Below are 21338 nucleotides of genomic sequence, written 5' to 3'. Positions count from 1 at the left end.
GTTTGGTCACCTTCTCAAAAAATTCAATAAGGTTTGTGAGGCATGACCTACCCTCCACATAACCGTGTTGAGTATCGCTAATCAACTTATTCTTTTCAAGATGATTATAAACCCTATCTCTTATAACCTTTTCCAACATTTTACCCACAACCGAAGTAAGGCTCACAAGTCTATAATTACCAGGGTTGTCTCTACTCCCCTTCTTGAACAAGGGGACAACATTTTCTATCCTCCAGTCTTCCGGCACTATTCCTGTCGACAAAGACGACATAAAGATCAAGACCAAACAGTGTTGGTTTTCACTTGGCCACTACAGCAAGGAAAGTAGAGAAATGTGACAGCAAGGTGGTGAAGTAAAGTGGCCAGTGACTGGAATATTGGAGATGTGTTTGAGGACTGAGTGAAGATGTTCCACAAAGCAGTTACCCAGCCTGTGTTTGGTGCCCCCAACATAACAGAAAGTGCCTTGTGAACAGCGAATGCAATATACTAAATACATGGAGGTACAAGTAAAGCGCTGTTTCACCTGGAAGGATTGTTTGGGGGCTTGGACAGTGGGGAGGACAGGGATGCGTTTCTCCCATTTTCAGGCTAAGTGCTCCCGTCAGGTGGGAATCTATCTCAGATTTAAAATTAACAACTGTCCTAGCTTCAACTGCCATTTGTAGGAGATAGTTCCAAACCTCCATTACCCTTTGATTGAAGAAGTTCTTCCTAACATCTCTCCTGAATGGTCCAGAACTAATGGTTAGACTATGCCCCCTAATTTTAGAATCTCCAACTAGTGAAAATGGTTGATCTTTATCCACCCTATCTTTCCCTGTTAATATCTTAAATACTTTGATCAGATCACCCCTTAGCCTTCTAAATTCCGAGAAGGTGAAGAAAAGAAACTGGTACAATCTGGGTTTTACTCATCTGAAATTCTACCATTTCCATATGGGTTGCTTATCACCTTTCCACTGAATGCTTCATTCACATAGATTTGCTTTTTTGAGAATGTTGCTGCCGTGTCTGATTTTACACTATTCAACTTTCTGCGGGTTGCAAAGAATGTCAGAAACACAGGCAGAAATATGAGACCATGAACGGCCCCAAAAGTTATGACGAGAAACATGATTTTGAAAAATGTCCTGAATATGTAACTTTCTGCAGCGGCCAACACAACCACACCCAGTATCGTTGAAAGAGCTCCCTGGATAATAGGATAACCGAGAGTGTACAATGCATCAATACTTCGCTCATTGGCACTTTCTTTCTCACTTGATACAAATGCGTATGAAATATGAGCTGAGAAGTCCACAGAAAATCCAATACAAATGACCAGATTAATCATAGATATAGAATCTAAATTGACATCCCAGAAAGTCATGAAACCAGTCACGCCCACTAAAACTGATGCAGTCGCAAATGTTACCCACAGAGAGCAGATTGGATTAGGTATGAACAATAAGGCAATAACCAGCATTGCTGCAGCAGCCACGGCTACATTCTGTATTGTGTTGGTTACTATAACAAGATATTGATCAAAATAGATGAACGCAGGATGATAAACTAGCAAAGGGATTTTACATTCTTGTGCCAACTTTCTTAATTCAATCAGCATCTGTTTCTCTGCAATTGAATTATTGACATAAATGGTCTGAATAAAAAATCGTGAAGCAATAATGCTTTGGTTATTTTTTAAAAATTCAACATCTTGTTTAAATAAAGGAACAATTCGAAAGAGTAAAGCTAAATTGTCTAAGAATGTATTTTTCTCCGTTATAGCTATTTGCATCTGTTTGGAAATACTAACGTACGTTCGAAGCCAGGACTCTGACAGGGTACGATCTACATATGAATTATTTTCCAATCTGTCCATACAAATTTCAATTTCATTCTGAATGGTGGAATTCCAATATTCCACAGGTTCAGTGACAGAAACCATGACTCGTGGCCCATACTTGGAGAAAAAATCACTTTGGTCGTCATAGAATTGAACCACATATGAATCATCAAAGGCAAGATTTCGAACATCGATACCTTCTTTGATGTTTAAACAGCCATAAATACTGCCAGCCAAATAACCAGCATACAGGAGCACCACAAATGCCTTGGTCCATCTGATTGTAAGGATTGGACCATAATATTTCTTAAAGAAGAAATAAACTGGATGCTCTGATTCTGCACCTGATTCCTGATCAGAAGCCCCACCTACACAACACATTGCATAGCATTTAGATTCGTCTGGTTTAGGATCATGTTCAACCTTTCTGAATGTCAGCCAGTGTCTGTTACTGGCTTCCCTTCTCCCATTCAGTGCGAGAACAGCTCCAAAAAACGTAATATTGTAAAGGAAGCAGAACAGAATAGTTGTACCTGTGTAAACACAAAATGACTGCACAGATCGAAAAGGTGTCAGAATGCCAATATAAAAAGCTAAAACATCAGTCAGAGTGGTGATTGTAATGGAAACAGCTGCTTCAGCGTACGTCTGTGCCAGGCGATCCCCAACTTTATCTTTAACCTTTGTCTTTTGCCAGCTGGAGAGCATAATGAACATATCATCTACACCAATACCTAGAAAAGTGAGATATGGTGAATTAATAAAGCAGTTATTTTTAATTAATGATCACAAATGGAAGTTAATAAAGCTAACATTTCCATCTGAATGATGTATCTGATGGAATCAATACTGCTGAAAAATATTAAATTTCAATGAATAGTAATTACTTCAGAGACGTTGAAAGAATTTGAAGGCAAAATGCTGCAACTAAATGCAAACACTAGGCCAATATCTGCACTATTTTTATATTTTTTACCTGTTGATAGCAGTATTCTGCAACATTACCACTGATATGCAAACATAATTCTGCATTAGAATTATAGGTTGCACAATATAGGAATTATGAACAGTTACAGCCAAATAAACAATTGCTCCACTTTGATGGCTGTCTGCAAGCCTGCCTGACAACAACAAGTGAATATGGAAAAACCTCGGGCGGGATTCTCCGTTTACCGACGGCGAAATCGGGAACTGCAATTGGATGGAGAATGGCTCCCGACACCGGAATCGCGGCAGGCGCTGGTTCGACGCTGGGTCTTGCTACTTCGTCCGCTCCAAATCGGTGTCATCGAGATGCGCGCTGCGCGCAGTCACAGCCCCGTTTGAATATCATTATCCGGCCCACCCACAATGCTCCACTGCCGATGGGCTGAGTACCCGATGGTGCGGGCCACATGTGGTCTCAGCAGTCGTGAGCCTGGCGTGGCTGCTGTGGAGAGAGAGGGGGCATGCAGACAATGTGCAGCAGTGCCATACTCTGCCAAGAGCCGTGCCGCTGGCCGGGGGGCTTCTGCCAGGGCTGGGGGAAGTAGTGAGGGGGTGGCCAGGAGGTGGGCTGTGGGGTTGGGGTGGATGGGTACACAATCCAGCACAACAGGCGCCATCTTTTCCGGTGCAAGTGTGGGGGGGGTGTAGGCGTACACGCGGCTGCAGCTTGTCAGCTCTGCGCATGTCCAACATGGACCCGACGATTCTCCCACATTTTTCGCACGTTCCACAGGTGTTTATAGCGCCGGTGCTAGCCCCTCACTGATAGCAGAATCGGTGCGGGAGTGGCGCCGGATTTTCCGTCATGAAACACCACGGATCCTCCGTTGGCGTCAGTACTTAGACACAGGTTTCTGTACTTCATTCTAGACTTTGAGGGCGGCACGGTAGCACAGTGGTTAGCACTGTTGTTTCACAGCACCAGGATCCCAGGTTCGATTCCCGACTTGGGCCATGTCTGTGCGGAGTCTGCACACTCTCCCCGCGTCGGCGTGGGTTTCTGCCGGGTGCTCCAGTTTCCTCTCACAAGTCCTGAAATACGTGCTTGTTTGTTGAATTGCATATTCTGAATTCTCCCCAAGTGTACCTGAATAGGCACAGAAGGGCTTTTCACAGTAACTTCATTGCAGTGTTGATGTTAATAAAGGTTAATATTATTAATTGAGCTTGAAAAACAATATGGAGTTTTTGGAAGGTTGTAAGTCTGGAGAAACGCAAAGAAATAGGGCAATGCAAAAGCCATGAAAGTATATAAACAGTAAGTTGAAAATGTTAAAATCAGTGTGTTGGAAATCCAGGAGACACTGTAAGTCAGGATATGTGTCAGCATGGGTGACTCAGAGGAGAGGTTTTCCAGGTACAGGCGCGTAAGTAAGTGGGGATGAAGGTGAAGAATACAAGGAAGTGATTGGCGATGCCTTTACTTATGACTGAGATGATGGGGATCGAGAAGTCATGTGAGATGGCAAAGGTGGTCATGAGTATGAGAAGCAGTCTTTGTGGAGGGAAAGGTTGTGGGAGGACAGGAGGGTGAGGTGATTGAGGATGGTGGAGGAAGTCACCAAGAATGAGTAGTTGCTCAATGCAGGGAGGAAAGGAGTGAAGGTGTGTCACAAATAAGTGTGAAATTTTGGATTGGGCAGTAGCGAAAGAGATTTTTAAAGAGAAGTGAGAGAGATGGAATTAGGTCAAGTGGACAAAGGAGAACATGGCAGAGCTAATCGGAATCTTGGAATTGTTACAGTGCACTGGATTTTTGAATGATGGTTGGGGTCAGAATAATCTGTAATTTAAGCAGACAAATTTGAGAGGACAATCATCTGAAGTTTGATCATACTTTAATTGGGAAAATAATATTACTGACCGAGAATCAGAAAAGGTGCATTTGCTGTATTGATGGCAAACTTCATCCCACAGAACAAAAGTAGTCCAAATCCCGACAGTACGGCTAATCCAGCTGATACAACTCCCAGAGTAGCGACCCAAACCTTATTTCTCACACAGTCAAACCTGAAATTAAATTGGATCATATTCTATAACACAACAGACTTTCTTGTATGAAGTTTTCAATGTAAGTGCGTTAAAAATAAATGTGAAAATATAGTTCCTACCTCATACAAGATGTGATGGAAAAGAATATTGAAAGAAAATATGTGATAGAGAACAAAGGAATAATCTTTTTTGAATTTGCTTCAAATTCCTCTTGTCTTGACAGTGACGTGAAATAAGAGACCTGAAATTCAGGATCAAAGGTTATAAATGCATTGTTAAGTTATTTTTAGACAATTGCATCCTGTTGTTCATTCAGGTATCCGGTAAATTTCTCGAAATCAATTGCTCGAAAGCTAATTGCTCGAAGTCAGTTGCTCGAAAAATTATTTCTCGAACTATCGATTGATCGAATGATAGATTGCTCGAAAAGCAGTACTTCAAAAAAGGAATACCCAAGATGAACAAGGCTCATTACATAAAAAAGCAACGAATTTTTGTAAGAAAATAAAAACAATTAATTGGTTCAATAAATAATACCAACAATTACAATTCATAATTTTATTAGTCTTTACAATTTATAAAAAGTTTAAAAGATTTTAGTAAGAAAAAAATAAAGTTAAAATTCAGGATTGCCAATATGTGTTGGCTACTCCATTAATATGCAATATTGTGTGCAACACTTCTTAAATATTCTTCTACATTTCCCGTTTCGTTATATTTTGATACAATATCCTGTAATCGTTGTGCGCAGTCACGGTATTTTTTTCTGCTCCCAGCTGTACTCACACCTCCCACAAATTGTTCGATTTGCAACTCGTGTAAACTTTGCTCTCGCTTTAAGCCATCTATAAACTTCCAAATTGACGGATGACAAGCACTTAGTTGATGTTGGAAACTGTTGTGCCATCCCTCAGTAGAATTGTTCGTTTTCGGCAATCCTTCTTTGACGTAATCGAAACAGTTCCACATTTCATGTTTAAATATAGGAGTACGTCTACGGTTGTGTCTATACGGCCGACCAATCCACGTATCTTCAAAGTAATCCACTACTACTTGAAGTTCATCTGGAAAAATCTCATTTCCAGTTAAAGATTCAAATGTTGCCACAACATTGGGTATCGGTATAAATGCCAATGCAGATAAGAGACTTCCTTGAATTTTTCTATAAAGGGTTTGACAAAAATGAAAAAAACACCCACGACATTTAGACATTGGAAATTCTTGTTCTATGGCCTTAACCATGGCCATTTCAAAATCAATAATTATTGTCAATGGCTGGAATATAGGGATTTTTTCTTTTAAAGCCATCTGGAACTTCCTATACGTTTCTTCAGTCTTGTTAGGTAGCAGTGCATATACAAGGGGTATAACATTACCTGATTTCACACCATGTATTGTATACAATTGAGCAAAAATCGAGGGCACAGTTTTAAATGTTCCATCAGCATACCAGTGCTCCGAACGTACTAAGATATCGAGATTCTTTTGGGTTGCAAAAATTAATATACGACCATTTGTGGGACCAGAGTCATAAATAAGGAATAAATCTCCTTTGCTGGTTTTTGTAAACTCTTCAGGGATATCAAGATCGAGGTAACTATTAGGCAAAAAATGTCCAACATTCTTTCTTGCGCGTGTATTGCGTATGGTTCTTTTCATATTTTCTACTGAAGGGAGCTTCACAGCTGCAGCACCACTTACCTCTATTGAAGCACATGATACAATATATTGCGGTGTATCTCGACTATTCATCGCATGTTCTTTCACTTTCTCCATTGCTTTAGTAGCTTCAATTCCAGCAGCGTCTCCTGCATGGTTGTGATTCCCACTTTGTTTTGTGATACTATCATCAACAGTGATAACACGCGCACAACATTTTCTTGTTTTGGACATTTCACATTTCCAATATATCTTATTGTTCACCGCTTTGTCCTTAATATATAGGTGACCATCCAAACACAATTTCTTCTTTCCTTTTTCGCTCGCTATGAAACTTATATCCATCTTGAGGGTTCGAGGTTTCCTGAATTAATGGTATTTAGCAGTGGTGTTTAACGGTTAATTATTTATTAGTTATCATTTAAAGAGTGAATTGCTTTGAAATAATTGGTAATTAACGTTTAAATATTTATTAGTGATCGTTTAAAGAATGAATGTCGGCTTTCGAGCAATCTATCTTTCGATCAATTGATAGTTCGAGAAATGATTTTACGAGCAATTGACTTCGAACAATTAGCTTTCGAACAATTGATTTTGAGAAATTTACCTGGAACCGTTCATTCATACCTCTTAAAAATTCAATTATTTATTTGACATAATCAGCAACAAAAACAATGTTTAATTCTTATTTTCAAACAATGTTTTTAAGCACAACAATAATTGATTGACAGATTCTAAAACGTTGCTCACTTTTACTTTCCGAGAACAATTACATTAATTAGGGATAAATATAAGGTGCGCATTCATGCATGTTGCAGCATTGGTAGAGATCTATTTTAAAGCATTTAGCAACATATGCATTAAAAAGACAGCAAATAAATTATTGTCCAGACTGGGTGCCCTTTATTTCAGAACAATGCTGTAATCCTTAATTTAGAATTACAAATAAGAACATGACGTTGTACATAATAGTTTTTCAAAGTCAGGGCTGGTGGATAGCGGGTGGGTGTCAGGTGAGTAATGGAGCGATGGGTCCCTCTGTTCCCGCAGTGGTCTCCATCGTGGGAAAAGCGGCGAACCACGGCTACTGGCTTTTACATGCAGAATTCCATGTGTAATGTTTGATTCTGCACCTTTTAAATGGAGATACAGATTAGACTGCGTGGAGTCTTCTGGCCAAAGATGGCAGCAGAGAGTAGGTCACGTGCCCTGCACGTAGAATTGACGTGAAATGCTGTCCATAGACATTTTCCTTTGGCGCCAAAGCAGGGAGCAGATCTGCTTCAATTTTACAGCTGCTGGCAAGCAAGGCAAGTGAACTGTGAAGATCAATGTTTGTTTTTTAAAAGTAAGAGACAGCCAGAAACTCAAACAGGCAGTTTACCTGTTGGAGAGAATCTCACAACAGAGTCTGCTGTGAGAGCTGCCAGGAGAGTCCAGGGCAGCCAGAGCAGTGGAAGTGTTACGAGCTCCAGTGTGTTTGGTTAACGGCCCTGAAAAAATTAACTTACCTCAGAACAAAGAAGTATAAATATGATTTCATGAGGTATGGTTTTGTCAATTGTGACAATGCAAATAAGGAGACAAAGCCACTTTCGGCAATCGATCGGAAAATCCAACTTTCCGACCAAATCAGGGGCAGGATGCTCTGCCCCCTTCAAAACAGCATACTCTAGGTGTACGCCACATAATGTATCGACGGCCTCAGGACTTTGCCTGAGGCCCGCCCACCCGATGCTCCATCCCCGACTGGCCGACTTCCCGAAGGCATGTGTTGTGTGTGGTCCCAGCCTTTCGGGAACTCGGTGTGGCAGCTGCAGGCTCAGTCCAGCACCACCACAGTCGGGAGAGGGACGATCCGCGGGCAGGGGGGGACATTATTCGGGGCTGGGGGTAATGTGGGGAGTGGGCCGGGGCGCACAAGCCGGCCAAAGGGGGGCACTATTTTGCAGGCCGGGTGCACGAGCGGCCTCCGCCATGTAGCACGGCGCGGCCGCTGTAGGCTGCCACCATGCACATGCGCAGCCATGGACTCGGCATTTTTCCGGGACGTATCGGCAACTCAAACCGGATGCTCTACGCTGCCGCCATGCTAGCCCCCAGAAAAACTGGGACTCGGTGGTCATCTTGCGCCACTTTTTCTGGCATAAGACGACACCATTCCCACGGCGGCGTAGGACTACAACCTCAGAATCGGAGAATCCAGCCCCATGTGTTTTATATGCAAGGAAGAACTGGAAAATGAGTGGAGAAGTTTCAGAATTTGAAAGAGAAGTGGTGTGCGAAAAATTCCTTTTCAGGTTGCGATCCCAGAGTCTGTAATTAACTTAGCCTGACTCCAAATTAAAAGACTACACTGCTACAGCTTACCTGTAATACCACTTTAAAACATGCCAAAAGCCCATAATGCTGTCAGCATTCTGGAGTAGCATCTCCCAGGAGTATTCAGTGCAGAGTAAAACAAGCATTTTGTTGCAATTGCCCTTCACGACAACATACATGTGTAATGTTTGATTTTTCGTTTTCATGAAGATAAAGACGGCACAAAGAATCTGGCTGAACTCAGCACCTGATATGCACATTGCCCTCTGATGCTTTGAACTGCATTCAAGCAGGCACCCCTTTGAATTAAAAGATAAGCGAACATGGCGGGTGTCATGAAGGTCGATCGGCGTGTGTCATGAAGTTCGCTTTGCATGTGTTACGAAGATAGGCCGGTTGCCAAACCAGGGAGAAAACGTTTGAAAAACACTGTGGTACACAACACTTAAGAATGTGAGGGACTCATATTTTTTAAGTTTTCTTTTCATATAATGAAAGCCGGAGCATAGCACTGAACATTCAAATTGTTTAAACAGTCACACAATTAAGATGCATAGCCAAATCATATAAGTTATAATTCAAGAACAACTGAAGAGAATTTGACATCATACCACCTAAATGTAGAGCATTTTGCACTTCCTCAGAATGCAAAAAATATGGCGGAGTTTATTTTCTTTCATGAGTGTGGACATCACTGGCTAGGCCAACATTTGGGGGGTGGGGTTACTGGGTTATGGGGATATGGTGGAGGTGTTAACCTTGGGTAGGGTGCTCATTCCAGGAGCCAGCGCAGACTCGATGGGCTGAATGGCCTCCTTCTGCACTGTATATTCTATGATTTGTTGCCCATCAATAATTGCTCTTGAGAAGGTGGTGGTGAGCTGTCTTCATGAACCGCTGCAGTCTACATGGTGTAGGTACATCCACAATGCTGGTAGGAAAGGAGCTTCAGGATTTTGACCCAGTGACAGTGAAGTAATGGCGATACTGTTGTGAATCCGAATGGTAGGTTGCTTGGAGGTTTTCCCATGCATCTGCTGTCAGGTGGTCGAGATTGTGGATGTGCACGATGCTGGTGAAGGAGCTTTGCCGAGTTGCTGGAGTGCATCCTGCAGATGGTACAATCCTCTCCTACTGTACATCGGTGATGGAAAGAATTATGTTCAGAATGGTGGATGGGGCTCTGATCAAATGGGTTAATTTTCCTGGATGGTGTCAAGCTTCTTGAGTTTTGTTGGAACTGCACTCGGCCAGGCAAGTAAAGACTATTCCATCACAGTCCAGGCTGGTGTCTTGTGGATGGTGGACAGGCTTGGTTTAAACATGGACAACGAACTGACTTCAAGGGGTGAGAAGATAATAACTGCCCTTGGCATCAAGGCCCTATTTTGCTAAGTATGGCATCTAAAAGCATTTAGGGAACTGTGACTGTTATATTGCAAGGTGATTGACGAGGCAATGTTGAAACACAAAAGAGGTTTATTTAACTAAGGCAAACTGTATACACTGGACAGCACAACTAATACACAGGTCTTGTTCGCACAACTCCCGGGCTAAATCTGGCCAAACCCCAACGTCCAGGATCACACTGAAACTCCTGATCACGTGCTGTGCCTCTGCATGCTCTAGGCTCGTAATTGGTCGTACGATGTATCACCATTTAAAGGGACCAGACTCCCACAGTGACCTTGGCATCATAAGGTGTGGTTAGCTGTGGAAAGGGAGAACTGGCAATCTAGAGTAAAAATATTAAATTGAAAGCGGGCCAGTTTCAGGAGGGTGAGAACAAGATTTAGCCCAGGTAATTTGGAAACAAAAATTTCAGACAAAACTGTAACAGGCTACCTTTAAAGTGGAGATGGTACAGTGCAGGGACATTGACATTTTATTTGCGTTCATTCATGGGATGTTGTCATGGAGTCAGCATGGCTTCATGAACGGGAAATAGTGTTCGATTAATTTATTAGAGTTTTTCGAGGAAATCTCAACCAGAGTGGATAGAGGGGAACCAGTAGATGTGTTGTATTTGGACTTCCAGAAGGCATTCAACAAGGTATCTCACAAAAAGTTAAGTCATAAGATAAGCCCATGGTGTTGGAGGTAGTATATTGGCATGGAAAGGCCTGTGTTGGCATTTTCAGCATGTCACCAGAGAAGGCGAGAGAGTGCTGATACCCCGCTGTGAGGAAAGCTCTGGCACTCCCCGGTTTCTGTAAAAGTCTGACTCCTGTCCTTCTGTTAACAGTACGCACACACCCATCCTTTGAACGGGATCTGCATCATGGCATTGATCCTGGACCACTGCGCTGGGGGAAAGGGGGATGGGGAGTGGGGGTGCAGGCAGGCCCACTGTGAAGATTAATGTGACAGAGGCTTGACATTATATCAGGTGTTACATATTTTAATAGTGAACATTTTACTGGACAGATTTCCATTCCCCCTAGTTACTGATAATACACCCCCCTCCCCCCGCACAGTGCCACTCAGTGCTTCTCCCTCTTCTTGATCTTTCATGGTCTAGTGCTACGTCCCGGTATGTTGCCAGGATGCACATCAGAGGCGGAGGCAGCCTGCTGCTCTCCGCAACCCATGCCCTTGGATGTCCTAGGAGGGCCTGGAGCCTCTGACTTACTGGTGTCACTGGCGAGGCCGTGCCACCCTGTTCTGCCCGCTGCCCTTGAGATGCACTGGTGTCAGAAGGCGGCATTTGGAAGAACTGGAGACCGCCATTGTTTTATTGGTGACAAGCCCTGGGAAGGCCTCCAATGCTTCCTCTTCCGAGACACAGCTCTTGGGGCCCTGGGGGGCTCCATGGGATGGGGGACATTTGGAGTGAGCCCCAGAGTCCTGTGCGTCATATGGCGCTGCCAGTACCGAGGCTTACCATTGACTTTACCATGGTGTTGGTTCCCTCAGCGATGGTCCTCGGTGACTGGGCTACGCTCTGCAGGGCCTCAGAAATGTCCACCTGCATCTGGGACACTCCCTCAGTGACTGGGACATGATGTTGAGGCCCTCAGCCATGGTTGTCACAGACTGAGCCATGCCTTGGACACCACCACTCAAGACGTGGACGTCGTGCTCCATGCTTTCCACTGCAGTCGCCACCCTAGCAGCGTTGGTCTCGGTGCCATGCACTGTTGGCACCAACTCCTGCACTTGCAGCCTTTGGGACTCCTCCAATTGGCTTTTCAGTCACAGGAATGTCGCTGACACCCCCTCCTGAATGCTACGGTTGTGTCCTATCATCTGCATCAGCTCTGGGACAACCTTGTCCAGGGTCTTGGCACCTGGCTCGGACCCAGCTGTGTCCTGGTATCCGGCAGACCTCCGACTCCTGTCTCACTTGGATGTTTCTACCTCCACCTCAATGTGCATCAGCAACTGTATGGTGCTCACCAGATTGTGCCCCAGAAGCTTGTCCACTAATGTCACCCACAAGGTGCATGTCTCTGCGTTGGTGGAAGGTGCAGGTGATAGTTATGTATAATGCCTTAATGGTGGTCTGCACAGTGCTCTCCTCTCTTTGGCGGTGCCTGGGGGGGAACGGCTTCAGACAGCTCAGCCTCATAAGATGGAGATCATGTGAGAAAATGGACATGTGATCAGTGAGAGGACCATTTTGTCTGAGATGAACTATTCCCTTGGGACAGGTCATCTGGATGAAGGGGCAATAGATCCTCACCTCACTGGTGCAGGCCAACCTCGCTGTCAGTGACTGCTCTCTCTCCTTGGGCAACCCCGCAATTTCCAGGGTCCGTTCCTCATGGAGAGGGGGTGAGGATTCAAATCTCTGGGACTCTGCCTCCGTCTTGGCCTTTTCCTCTGATGGCATGGTAGCACAGTGGGTAGCACTGTTGCTTCACAGCTTCACAGCTCCAGGGTCCCAGGTTCGATTCCTGGCTTGGGTCACTGTCTGTGTGGAGTCTGCACATTCTCCCAGTGTCTGTGTGGGTTTCCTTCGGGTGCTCCGGTTTCCTCCCACAGTCCAAAGATGTGCAGGTTAGGTGAATTGGCCATGCTAAATTGCCCGTAGTGTCCTAAATTGCCCTTAGTGTTGGGTGGGGTTACTGGGTTATGGGGATCGGGTGGAGGTGTGGGCTTGGGTAGGGTGCTCTTTCCAAGAGCCAGTGCAGACACGATGGGCTGAGTGGCCTCCTTCTGCACTGTAAATTCTATGATAATCCTGATGGCCATCTTGTGTGCGGCTGGGTCAGTGTCTATGTGGAGTCTGCACATTCTCCCAGTGTCTGCGTGGGTTTCCTCCGGGTGCTCCGGTTTCCTGCCACAAGTCTTGAAAGATGTGTTGTTGGGTGAATTGGATACTCTGAATTCTCCCAAACATGCCCCGGAATATGGTGACTAGGGGCTTTCCACAGTAACTTCATTGCACTGTTAAGGTAAGCCTACTTGTGACAATAAAGATTATTATTATTAATAGTTATTATGGGCCATCTCCTCCCGTGGGGACAAAAAGAGAACATTTTGAGCCACACGCTTGATGGGTCGGCGGGTCTAAAGCAGGGGGCATCTGTGGACACTGCACCTGGACAAGAAGAGGTTGTGATGGTGGTTGCCAGGGGGTTCTGAGGAACAAGCATGGAGATAAGATGTGGGGAGGCTGCGAGGTGTCAGCCAGTGAATTGAGGGGAAAGGTGACAAGCAGAACTGATGCCAGGAGAGAGGTGGCGGCTTACCCTTGCAGCTCATCAGAGGCTACTGCCTCCCAGGTGGCAATGCTGACCCTGCTGCTGGTCCTCCGACCCCATCGAGGGGAAGTTGTGGTCCTATCTCATCCACAGCTTCGACAAACGTGACCTGGTCGGCATCACCAAAGCGAGGAGCAGGTCTGCGCACTGCCATGCTTGCATGATGACTGAGTGAGTGGTAAAGGGGCCGTTAAAAAGAGCTCTCCCTTGATAGTGACAAGTTGCTGAGGCGCACGTCTGGCGAATCAGACGGTGAAGGAGGCAGTAATGTCAAGAATCTCCTGGGGGCTCATTTTGGGCACAAAGTGCCGTTGAGTACGGGCTGTGACCTCGCCAATGTGGCCGTCACGAAACACCCCTCAAACGCACCCAAAAACGGATTTTGACATTTTTTGTTCAATCGCTCCTGTGAAGTTGTTCATTTTGGAATGGAGACCAAAAGAATCAAGCATTATTTAAATGGAGAAAAACTGCAGAAAGCTCCAGCACAAAGCAACATGGGGGTACTTATGCACGAAACACAGAAAGCCAGCACACAGGTGCAGCAGGTAATCAGGAAGGCTAATGGAATGTTGGCCCTAATTTCAAGGGGGTTGATTGTGATACTCTGCACCCGCACCCCCCCCCCCCCCCCTCGCTAGTGCGGGAACGAGGTCCATGCCTGTGCCCTGTAATGGATTTAAATGAATGCAAATGGGTCACAATGACCCTCTGCTCCGGCCCTCCGTGATTCTTTGACCTTCGGGACCGAGAATCACATGGACGCCGGTCACCTGTGGTCTCTACCAGCGTGGCCCTGGTGTGGTGGATATACCACCTTGGCCAACACGAGGTCCACCACGCCAGGGACACATGCCAGTGACGATCCGAGCCTATCTGAGGACCACACCCCCCCTCCCCACAATGCACTGCCTGCCAACCCGCCTTCGACAGGACACCCGCCCCTTGCCCCCCTGTCTAATTCTACCTTCCAGCTCTTGGCCTGTAGCCCTGTAGGTAACAGCACCTCAAGCACAAATCTGGTTTTCTTAATTAATAAGGGGATCAATGTTTATGGGGAGAAGGCAAGAGAATAGGGAAGAAGAACATATCAGCCATGATCGAATGATGGAGCAAACCCGATAGGCCAAATGGCCTAATTCTGCTCCTCTGTCTTCTGGTCTTGATTGGCGCACATGAGGCTCACATGCCGCAGTTGGACTTACACAGTCCATTCGCCACACACATTGTCCCAGCCAACAAGATGGCTGGAAGGAGAGCAGCGCCATGGTTCAGGGACGCTGAGCTGGACACCCTCATCGACGCCATGGATGTTTTCCATCGAATTGATTATGTTCCATGTGGTGATGGTGCTAGCCCATTTAAAGTAGCTGAATCGTTGCAGCTGTTGCGCTGTTTTTTCTGTCGTAAAACGCCAAAGTTACGATGCAGGCGTCGGCACTTAGTCTCAAAATCAGAGAATCCAGCCCTAGTTTCCCAAATGGAGAATCCATCCCGTTATTTCACGGGAGGCCATTCAGAGAACCTCCACTAGGATGACCGCAGTATTGAGATATTGGGCGGGTTTCTCCGTCCCGCCGTTCCCGCCGTCAGGAAACCCCCGGGCTGTCGGCAAAATGGAGAATCCCGACGGCGGAGAATTCAGCCCATTATTTGATTAGCAGGTTAAACAGGTTGAGACACATTGGAATTTGGAAGAATGGGATGATCTCATTCAAACAGATCGGATTCTTATGGAGGTTGACAGGATAAATGCTGAGAGGATGTTTCCCCTCATGTGAGAGTCTGGGACCAGAGGGCACAGTCTCAGAGCAAAGCGGTGTCCACTTAACACTGAGATGAGGAAACTTTCTTCTCTCAGAGGACTGTGAGTCTTTGGAACTCTTTCTACAGAGAGCTGTGGGGGCAGAGTCCTTATGTATATTTAAGATTGAGATAGATAGATTCTTGATCAATAAGGGGATCAAGGGTTCCGGGGAAAGGGCAGGAAAGTAGACGTGAGGAATGTCGGATGAGCCATGATCCTACTGAATGGCAGAACAGGCTCGAGTGGCTGAATGGCCTACTCCTGTTCCTATTTCTGATGGTATTATTGTCTCAGGGATATTATTATGGACAAGGGCAGCACGGTGGCACAGTGGTTAACACTGCTGCCTCAAAGCGCCAGAGACCCGAGTTCAATTCCCGTCTTGGGTGCCTGTGTGGAGTTTGCACTTTCCCCCTGTGTCTGCGTGGTTTTCCTCCGGGTACTCCGGTTTCCTCCCAGAGTCCAATGATGTGCAGGTTAGGTGGATTGGCCATTCTCAAATGTCCTTGGTGTCCAGGAATGGGGTTACGGGGTTGCGAAGGATAGGGCGGGGGATTGGGCCTGGGTGGGGTACTCTTTCAAATGGTCAGTGCAGACTTGATGGGCCAAATGGTCTCCTTCTGCACTGTAGGGATTCTATGATGAGCATGATCAATATTTTTTGCCCATCCCTGATTGTCCATGAGAAGGTGGTGGTGAGCTGCCACTTGAACCGTTGCAGTCTATATGGTATAGGTACACCCAGAGTGCTGACATGGAGGGTATTCCAGGATTGTAACCCAGCGAAGGAACAATGATACATTCCCAAATCAGGATGTTGTATGCCTTGGGAACTTGCAGCTGATGGCATTTTCATGTGTTTGCTACCCTACTCTTTCAAGGTGGTACAAGCCACAGGTTTTTAAGATGCTGAGGAGGAAAAGTGGAGTCAGCAAAACCAAAGTCCACTAGATGAGAAAGAAGTCAGACAGATGAAACAGAAAAAGAATGCCTGTGACATATATCAGGTGGATCATGTAATTCAAGACTAGGCTGGAATCGAAAGTTCGGCTCGGAAGTGGAAAAGGAAAAAAAGAGGCAAAGTGAGTGCGAGAATAGACTATAGTTAGCATAAAAGCGTATCCAAAACATATATCAATAGCAAAATTGTAGTAAGAGGGAGGTCAGAATAAGGAGAAACTTTTCCCATTTGTGAAAGGATGGAGAACGAGAGGCCAGCAGTTTTGAAGTAATTTGCAAAAGAAGCAAACGCAATATGAGGAAAAATCATTTCTGCGCAGTGAGCAGTTAAGATTTGGAATGCACTGCCTGAGAGTGTGGTGGAGGCAGAGTCAATTGAAGCATTCAAAAGGTGTCTAGACTGTTACTTGAACAGAAACAATGTTCAGGATTATGGGAGGAGGGCAAGAGTATGGCACAAAATCCATTGCACATTTGGAAAGCCAATGCAGACATAATGTGTTGATTGGCCTCCTTCAGCACTGTGGGAGGATCAGGGACCAAAAAAGGGTGTGGCAGCTGGAAGCAAAATATTGCAGCTGATTCTCTGGCTATGACTGGATAACTAAGAATAGAATCAGGTAAGCGCAGCCCCTCCAGCTGGTGACAGAGGAGATGTGTTGGAGAATGCAGGTGTTGTCAGCTCTGTAAAAGATTGGAAATAGGGCTGGGGCAGGGCCTGTGCTGAGATGAACATTAATGCTCCTCCCTGACACATAACAATCATTTTAAACATTTACCTGGGTCATTTATAGAGATGTCTTCAGTGATCTTTTTAAGACTAGGCCACCTAAGGCCTCCTATCTGTCGATGGAATTTGTTTCTGAAAATAGACTCAATTTTTAAATTCTCACCATTATTCTCAAACCCCACCATGGTGTCTCCTTTTGTGATCTCCTTCAGCCCTGCAACCCCCTTAAATCTCTGTGCTCCTCCACTTCTGGTTTCATGAGCATCGTGATTTTATTCGCTCTGCCACTGTTGACTCTGTCTTTCACTGTCTTAAATCTCTGGATTTCCCTCCCTAAACCTCACTGACCCACCACTCTTCAACATGCTTCTCAAAATCTATTCTTGGACTGAGTTTCTTGCCACTGTTCTAACTTCTCCTCATGTTGCTCAGTGACACGTTTTGTTTAATAATGTCCTTCTGAAGCCCCCTGGGCAATTGATTACATTAAAGGCTGAATAAAGACAATTTGTTTTTGTTGTATTTAACATAGAATTGGTACAAAACAGAAATGGTAAAAAGACTCCTCACTCATTGCCACAGGCCAGGAATGATGGCAAAAAATCTTCCACAAACTAATATTACTGACTAATTTCAATTCAAGGAATAGACTTAATGCAGGCACAGAATAAAAACTCATCATGTGGGCAGCACGGTGGCGCAGTGGTTAGCACTGCTGACTCACGGCACTGAGGACCCGGGTTCGATCCCGGCCCCGGGTTACTATATGTGTGGAGTTTGAACATTCTACCCGTGTCTGCATGGGTTTCAGCCCAACAACCCAAAGATGTGCAGGGTAGTCACCACCGTAGTGGGTCGGATTTCAAACAATGTGAGACAGAGTACAGAAATGAGATAGAGAATCTGGTGAACTGGTGTGATGACAATAATCTCTCCCTCAATGTCAAAAAAATGAAGAAGATTGTCATCGACTTCAGGAAACATAGTGGAGAACATGCCTCTGTCTGCATCAATGGGAACGAAGTAGAAAGGGTCGAGAGCTTCAGGTTTTTAGGTGTCCAGATTACCAACAACCTGTCCTGGACCCACATGCCGACACTATAGTTAAGAAAGCCCACCAATGACTCTACTTTCTCAGAAGACTGAGGAAATTTGGCATGAGAGCTACGACTCTCACCAACTTTTACAGATGCACCATAGAAAGCATTCTTTCTGGTTGTATCACAGCTTGGTATGGTTCCTGCTCTGCCCAAGACCACAGGAAATTACAAAAGGTCGTGAATGTAGCCCAATCCATCACGCAAACCAACCTCCCATCCATTGACTCTGTCTATAATTCCCGCTGACTCGGAAAAGTAGCCAGCATAATAACGGGCTCCACATACCCCAGACATACTGGGCGGAGTTCTCCGCAAGGCCCGACGCCGTCGTGAAACTCTCCGAGTTTCACGATGGTGTCGGAGGCTGCTCCTTGCCCCCTATTCTACCCCCCCCCCCCCCCCCCCCCCCGGGGGGCTAGGAGCGGCTGGCCGTAAATCTCGGGCGCCGGGCCTTGTCACTGGCGTCAAGGCCCGGCGCTCCGAGAATTCCGTGGCGGTGGCGCCTAATGACGTCAGCCGCACATGCGCAGGTTGACCGGCGCCAACCCACGCATGCGCGGTTGCTGGCTTCCCCTCCGCTGCCCCGCAAGACATGGCGGCTTGATCTTGCGGGTCGGCGGAGGGGAAAGAGTGCGTCCCTTTGAGACGCCGGCTCGATGATCGCGGGCCAGTTCTCACCCGAGCACGGCCGTGGTGCTCACTCCCCTCTCCGCCCCCCACAAGCCACAAACGAACATTTGCTGCCATGTTCACGCCGGCAGCAACCAGGTGTGGTTGCCGCCGGCCTGAACCGGTCGGGAACGGCAGGACGCTTGGCCCATCCGGGCCGGAGAATCGCGGGTCGCCGTGAAAAACGGCGACCCGCGATTCTCCGAGCGGCGTGTCGCGTTTTGTAACACGCCATTTTGGGGGTGGGTGGGAGAATCGCGGGGGCTGCCAGAACGGCACTCCCGCGATTCTCCCACCCAGCCTGGGCAGCGGAGAATCCCGCCCACTCTCTTCCACCTTCTTCTGTCACGTACCAACCGACTCAAGAACAGCTTCTTCCCTGCTGCCATCAGACTTGAATGGACCTACCCCGTATTAAGTTGATCTTTTCTCTCCATCCTAGGTATGACTGTAACACTACATTCTGCAGTCTCTCCTTCCTTCCCTATGTACGGTATGCATTGTCTGTACATACAGTGTATATCATTCAAGAAACAATACTTTTCGCTAATACATGTGACAATAATAAATCAAATCAAAAAAGGTGGAGTGCCAATGCTAAATTGCCCCTTATTTGGGAAAAAATAATTAGGAACTCTAAATTTTGTTTAAAAAACTCACCCTGATAGTATTCTGATTCTGCAATTCATTTGGAAAAACTTGAAGAAATGCCTTCAGCCACAGCAAATTGCGCTGTTTCATTTCATCGTTATCTTCTTGTAAATAATAATCAAGTTTAATCGCCTTTGCTTTCGTGATGTCGTTTTGATTTAGCGTTACGCCTCCAACAACTAAACCAATAAAAGTTCCATTCATCATCGGATATGAAATCTCAGTTCTGGTGGCCAAACTGTGGTTTATAAAATCTAAAATTTTATTTGGAAAGCAAGAGTCTGCTTCCCGTACACAAAGCGAATCATACCTGACCGTGACATCCTGGGGATAAGTAATGTTAAGCTGCTTCACGATTTCATCTAGTGATAAAATCTCTTGAAATGCAATCTTCGTAAGGATGTTGTCACCTTTCGATACAGCAATCAGAGAAGCAAATGACCCCTCTGTGGAAAGCCTCTGTCCAGAGAATTCAGACCCAGTGGTTGGAAAGTGTTTTTCAATAAACGCTCTCTCAGATTTTGCTGGTCCGTTAATGGGTGTAAATTGCTCTTCTATGTCATTGGCTTCGTTTATCGATAAAAAATAAAAACCTGAACCCAGAGCTGCAGAAAGTATCAGCGGGATTGTGAAGAAACACCAGACGTATTTATTCACGGAATGTCCAAGTTTATAAAAAGCACTGCGGAGATGTTTCTCGATGCAATTTGTCTGACACTGAGCCATGATGAGAGACAGACTGGCAAAAGAAAGCTCGATTCCAAAGCCTTCACCTCGGCGAAGTTAAGCGTGTAAGAGCAGGAAGAAGGAGCGTTCCAAAAGGATGTTTGCTGGTTGTTTGAGCGGCTGATATGAAACCATCCAATGATAACTGCCAGTGTACATCACTGGAGGAGCAACCTAACCCAGTCTGCCATCTACCTGTTGTTGTGGAGACTGTTGCTATCCTGTTAAAGTTGCAGATCAGTCTTTCCATTCAGCCACCATCCATTAACGTAGCTTAATAATTAAACCGTTCTGTTCAGTTTTGCTATGAGTATTAGTAGGAAACATCAGGGGGCGAGTTTGGAAATCCCGGCAGCGGAGTAAATGATTCAGGAAATACACTGTGCTCTGCAAAAGCAGCAGGGTTTGTGAAACTAGGCTCAATTTTCAGCTGTGGTGATGATTTGCATTGAGGACAGAGAGATGCTCTAGTCCTCAGTGATATGCCTGACTCCTGCCTAACAGAGAGTTGAACATGTCCTGCCAATGAATGAGTTTATCGTGGGATTTAAGGACACAGGATGAGCTCTCAGCTGCAACAGCCCCCTTCGAGGTCAGGGGTCCTGTTGCATTCCTCCAACTAACCTCCGGGTGGATCATAGTGCTGCCACTCTCACACTGCACATGGATGAAGCTCTGAGTGCATGCAAGGGTTTGGGAGCATGGTGCCATGAAATGACAGGGCGAAGGATTTGCTGTTGAATAAATTGATGTTTATTTCCAAGTGTCTATTTACAGTGTTGAGCCATCTTAACCAGTGCCTGTGTCCACCCAGGCCCACCACGAGGCTCACTCTTCCTCACCCTCCCACTACATCCAGTTGTACCCCCAGTCTGCTGCCTTCCACACTCTGTTACCTGTGATGACTTTGGTGCATGTTCCCTGGGGATCTGGACCTTAATGTTCCGGGCCCACTTTCTGGCTGCACAGGTGTTGCGTGCTGCCATCCTTGGTGTGGGGTGTTGAAGATGGGTAGCTCACAAGGAGGGGGGAGTCAGATGGGTTGGACACACCCAGGACTCCCTGGGTAGAGGGTCCCAGGCTGCCATTCCTCTTCCCTACATAGGACCGGGGACCTCTGTGCTCCTCCATGGGTAGAGAGGTGGGTGGAGTGAGATCCAGCAGCCCCACAATCCACTGGCACAGGTACTCATAGATT

At 45.9% G+C, this 21338-nt stretch overlaps 1 protein-coding gene across 1 annotated transcript; it reads right to left on the bottom strand.

Moving 5' to 3' along the window:
* Positions 1-238: 238 nt before the first annotated feature.
* On the bottom strand, positions 239-20533 carry LOC119966468 (patched domain-containing protein 3-like). The gene is made up of 4 exons (XM_038798199.1): positions 19424-20533; positions 4927-5048; positions 4680-4825; positions 239-2562 (listed from the first exon to the last, which is right to left on the bottom strand). The coding sequence occupies exons 1-4, from the start codon at positions 20138-20140 to the stop codon at positions 911-913; spliced, it is 2637 nt and encodes an 878-aa protein (XP_038654127.1). The 5' UTR covers positions 20141-20533; the 3' UTR covers positions 239-910.
* Positions 20534-21338: the final 805 nt, after the last annotated feature.

Source organism: Scyliorhinus canicula, chromosome 5 (genome assembly GCF_902713615.1).
Source record: "Scyliorhinus canicula chromosome 5, sScyCan1.1, whole genome shotgun sequence".
Classification (NCBI taxonomy): domain Eukaryota; kingdom Metazoa; phylum Chordata; class Chondrichthyes; order Carcharhiniformes; family Scyliorhinidae; genus Scyliorhinus; species Scyliorhinus canicula.
This window is presented reverse-complemented; position numbering and strand designations above follow the sequence as displayed.

Bases quoted from the DNA above. Each gene is read 5' to 3' on its own strand.
- LOC119966468 (XM_038798199.1), bottom strand. From the start codon at position 20,140: ATGGCTCAGTGTCAGACAAATTGCATCGAGAAACATCTCCGCAGTGCT. The intron at 4,826-4,926 runs GTAGGAACTATA...ATTTAATTTCAG, and splicing joins TCCATCACATCTTGTATGAG to GTTTGACTGTGTGAGAAATA. The intron at 2,563-4,679 runs GTCAGTAATATT...TCACTTTTCTAG, and splicing joins TGCACCTTTTCTGATTCTCG to GTATTGGTGTAGATGATATG.